Source organism: Rhagoletis zephyria, unplaced genomic scaffold (genome assembly GCF_001687245.7).
Source record: "Rhagoletis zephyria isolate East Lansing unplaced genomic scaffold, Rhagoletis_zephyria_1.1 Rzeph_scaffold_31284, whole genome shotgun sequence".
Classification (NCBI taxonomy): domain Eukaryota; kingdom Metazoa; phylum Arthropoda; class Insecta; order Diptera; family Tephritidae; genus Rhagoletis; species Rhagoletis zephyria.
The window spans coordinates 1-4,157 of NW_016188340.1; the positions used below are offsets into that span (position 1 = coordinate 1).

The 4,157-nt window shown below is 37.5% G+C and overlaps 1 protein-coding gene across 1 annotated transcript; it reads right to left on the reverse strand.

Annotated features, from left to right (window-relative positions):
- Positions 1-6: 6 nt before the first annotated feature.
- LOC108383186 (E3 ubiquitin-protein ligase SHPRH) lies at positions 7-4,154 on the reverse strand (the record flags this gene model as incomplete). Its single annotated transcript, XM_017639566.1, has 12 exons — positions 7-487; positions 624-781; positions 837-1,095; positions 1,161-1,279; positions 1,345-1,497; positions 1,559-1,791; positions 1,853-2,041; positions 2,095-2,669; positions 2,749-2,851; positions 2,917-3,115; positions 3,179-3,591; positions 3,656-4,154. Coding segments are annotated over 12 exons (3,105 nt in total), but the record flags the coding sequence as incomplete, so codon positions are not given.
- Positions 4,155-4,157: the final 3 nt, after the last annotated feature.

Here is a 4,157-nt window from a genome sequence, read left to right on the forward strand (position 1 = left end):
TTCATGTGAAATTTGTTACCATTCAGATTGGTTTTCTTCGCGTTATAGGAATTCAAAGCCACATTAATACTTTTTAAGGCAAAACGTACATTGTGTTTCGATATATCGCTGCCTAACGTTAATGTGTATGTATTTTAACGTAGATGTATATTTTTGAAACAACACATTGTTTTCTTATACAAGTTGCTGGCCTTGGATCGATTATATAAACTTAAATAGCGTTCATTCACCAAATATTTAATTTTTGACTGAATAGTACCACGAAATCCGGATTGTTTGCCTTTATGTCACATCCACTGGTTCATCGGAGTTAGATATGTATTCCTCACTGACATCATTCTCCAAGTGAAATAAATTTTGCAAACTTTCGACTGATATTTGCTTAAATTCCCAATTCGTTTGCGACTGTTTTCCGGTATTTACGACATTGAAAATATTCTCTTCAATCGTATTGCAAACAATAAAGCGGTGGACGGTAGTGGGTCTAAAGCAGATCAGAATAGTTAGTTTTTATACAAAATATGTTTAAAACTACCAAAAAAAAAACCTTGTCTGGCCAAAACGATGCACGCGTCCAATTGCCTGCGCTTCTTCGCCGGGATTAAGAATTGGTTCAACNCCTTGTCTGGCCAAAACGATGTACGCGTCCAATTGCCTGCGCTTCTTCGCCGGGATTAAGAATTGGTTCAACAAGAAAGACGTGAGTCGCTTCTATCAGATTTAAACCGTTACAGCCTTTACGCAAAGCCATCAGCAAGCAAGTGACACCTAACAGGGGATTCTATGGAAACACTTTTAATATTATATAGCAAATACAATGACTGGTGCGTACGTACCTTAAATTCCTCGATGGCGCGTGGCGTATAATTGATTCGATGTCGAATCCCATTCTGCTTCAAAGCATTTGCAATAGTTGGTAAAATTTCAGACCATTTAGAAAATACTAAAATCTTCAGTTGCTGCATGTCCTTAGCGTGATCACGCTTAAGCTGCAAGATCAAACGCACGATATAGGTGATTTTGGATGAGAAGTCGCCTACTACTTGAATAGGAATTTCAGTGGGCGTTGTGGCATTGCATGTAACGTAATAAAATCTAGTTAAATAGAAGAAATACAAATGTAAATAAAAAGTAGGAATTGTAAATGAAAATAAATTTACTTTTTTGAATTCTGTCGATTTCGGCAAATCGGACAGCATAACTTGTTAGATGAGTTCCCTGGCTGTATGGTGCGCAAACATAGGAGACATAAATGATGTCCACACTCTAATACGGCATACTAGAAATTTTAAATATAAAATCATATAATGAAGGAACGTATTACATTTTTGCATTCCAACATACACGACTCTCATCTTCAGATTGACAAATTGGACATGGTCCAGGCGCAGCATCCGCCTCTAAATGAGTTATATACTTGAGGCGCGCTAGTTTCATGGCGAATCGTCGCTGAGCCTCGTGTAGATTAATTTGCTGCTCCATAAAGGTGTTATCCAACTGCAGTTTAATTTGAGTTTAACTGATAAACAATAAAAAAAGATAACTAAAGTTAAAATACTTCATAATCCAGAAGTTTGAAATGTGTCTTGTCCTCATCGTTTTCCGCCAAAGATATTCGCATTTTACACATATCTAGTTCATCATAGACCTTTACAGTGTACTCAATTTCGATCCAATATTTTATTAGCTTCTTACATAGCTGTTGGCGGCATTCAATGCTTTCCCAATGTTTTTCCATTTGCTCCGTGTGGCTCAGAAAGGCAGGTTTGGTACGCAAGTAGGCAAACAAAACTATAAATTTTAATAAAAATTAAATATTAAATTTTTTATTATTTCTTTGGCCAACACATACCCTTAATCAGCCCTATTTCGAACGAGTGATTTCGCAAACCCTCGGTCATATTAGTATCTTCATCAATGACCTTGTTAAATAGTAAACATTCATATTTGTTCAGTGCATTTCGTATTTGACAAAGTTTGCATAAATCCTTTTTCGAGTTTTTCGACTTTCTTTTCGACTTTTTTTTTCCTTTTTGTCTTCCTCAATGCAAACAGTAATTGATTAAAAAAATGTATTATTATTCCCTTCTATACTAACCAGGATTTCACTGAGGTGACATTCGTAGACAATGCGTATAAATTTATACATTTCACGCCAAATGGCAGGCGTATTCTTGGCGCGCGTATAGACGTTCATTGTGTAAAATTTTAAATTTTCAAATTCAACATTCAAATGCTTTTGTGCAGCATCCACTTTCTTATACCACGTAACCAGCACATAAAGCATACCCGATAAACTTTTTAACTGCTCCATTTTTGAAGAGCCGCCAAATGAGGTGGCAAATTCGTCATGAAAACGATTCAATAATGTAATTACGAACTCCTGAGATTGCGAGGCAGTTTCATCTACAAGTAGGCTGATAAACTCTAACAGTGGAGATTCCGCGCTTAGTTCTAGTCTTGCAAGCATTTCCAGGGCATTGGAACATGAAGTTCGCTTAGCGTGCATTGAGCAGACGTAAGGTTCAAGATATTTCCATTCCAAAGCATTACATTCCTCCTCATATTTTGAAATCAAATCGGCCGACATTTGAATGGTCTTTGGCGGCGCAATATAGAATGCCTGCTGTATATTGTAGAGTGCGTGAATTTGTAACAAACTGTCAACACTGCATGGGAAGGATATTTATGTGTGGCAAATTAAAATTATTGGAAATGCTAAGTAGAAGTTAATATGTTTTCTATTACGTTATATTGATATCCTTATATTCTCGCGCCAAACGAAGAACCATTTCGTAATGTTTAATTGCCTGCTCAAAATTGCCCTGTATAAAATAAATGGCTGCCATGCCTAATCATTATAAAAGGCATTAAATTACTAAACATTTCTTTAATTTGTTTTAAACTAATACATACCATTATAAGAGGATGCCACGGAGCGCAGTTCAGATTTACATTCAAGCTCATTAGTGGATTTAAGATGCGCAAGTAAATCCTTCGGCTGCAAAAATTGTTTCTGTTGCACATTTGCCGAGTTTTTATATGGACCCTTGTTGCTAGTATTTACAACTGGTGTTATACAACACTGGCGTATCTTCAATAAAGGTTGTAAGATCTAAAGAATTGTAAAGATTTATTACGTAAAAAAAATCTACAACATATAAATTAACTTTCTTACAATGTTCATGATCCGTGGTGATATCTTCAGCATCTCATCAGTGCGCCCCAAATACTTTTGCAGTATATTATTAAAGCTGCTTTCGCAAAGCGCATGTTGTTCGGAATAGAATAATTTCTCTAAATTACTTAAACGTAAGCGATGCACTTGCTCTGTTTGTGGTGGTAGTTGCAACTCCTTGTATACTTTCGACTTGCAGCTGCGCCACATGCAACATTGTAACACATCAACAAGTGTCAACTGATGGTGCTCACACTTATCTGCGTTATTTTGTTGCAATACAAAGTCATCTACCAAACCGTTCCAATTTATAGGGACTAATGGCTCTCTAAAGCCAATGAATTCCAATAAACCACGTAAGTCATCAATGATACGCTGTATTGGCGTGCCAGTGATGGCCCAACGATTTATTGCTACGAAAGAGAAAATTAATAGATAAAATATGTACATATTTCCTTCAGTCCAATTTTGAATTACCTGGTAACTGACGCACCAAGGCAGTGAGTACAGATGAATTCGACTCGACCATTTGCGCTTCATCGAGGCACACACGCCACCACTCCACCATCAGCAAAGGCGACATACGACGCATTGAACGCTGCTCATTTCGTGTAACACGCTCAGACAAATAAGCGCTGGTATGATAAACCTCTCGTCGCAACACAGAATACTCGGTAAGTACTATATCATAGCTGGCCAATTGCACCGGACTTATCCAATTGTCCAACGCCAATTCATTGTAATCGAACACTTTGAGACTTGGTCCGAGATGTTTTTGTATTTCGTATAGCCATTGTGGTTTAATATTGCGTGGCGTCACTATGAATGTGGTAGCAGCTGGCAATGGAGCTTCTTTTGTCGCGCTATACCAGCAACTAGGACATAGATAGTCTGAGTCGTCTTCTTTTTTCTTATCGAATCGGCTTACACACTTAACATGCTGTTGCAATGCACAACGGCTGCACTGACGCAACTCGGA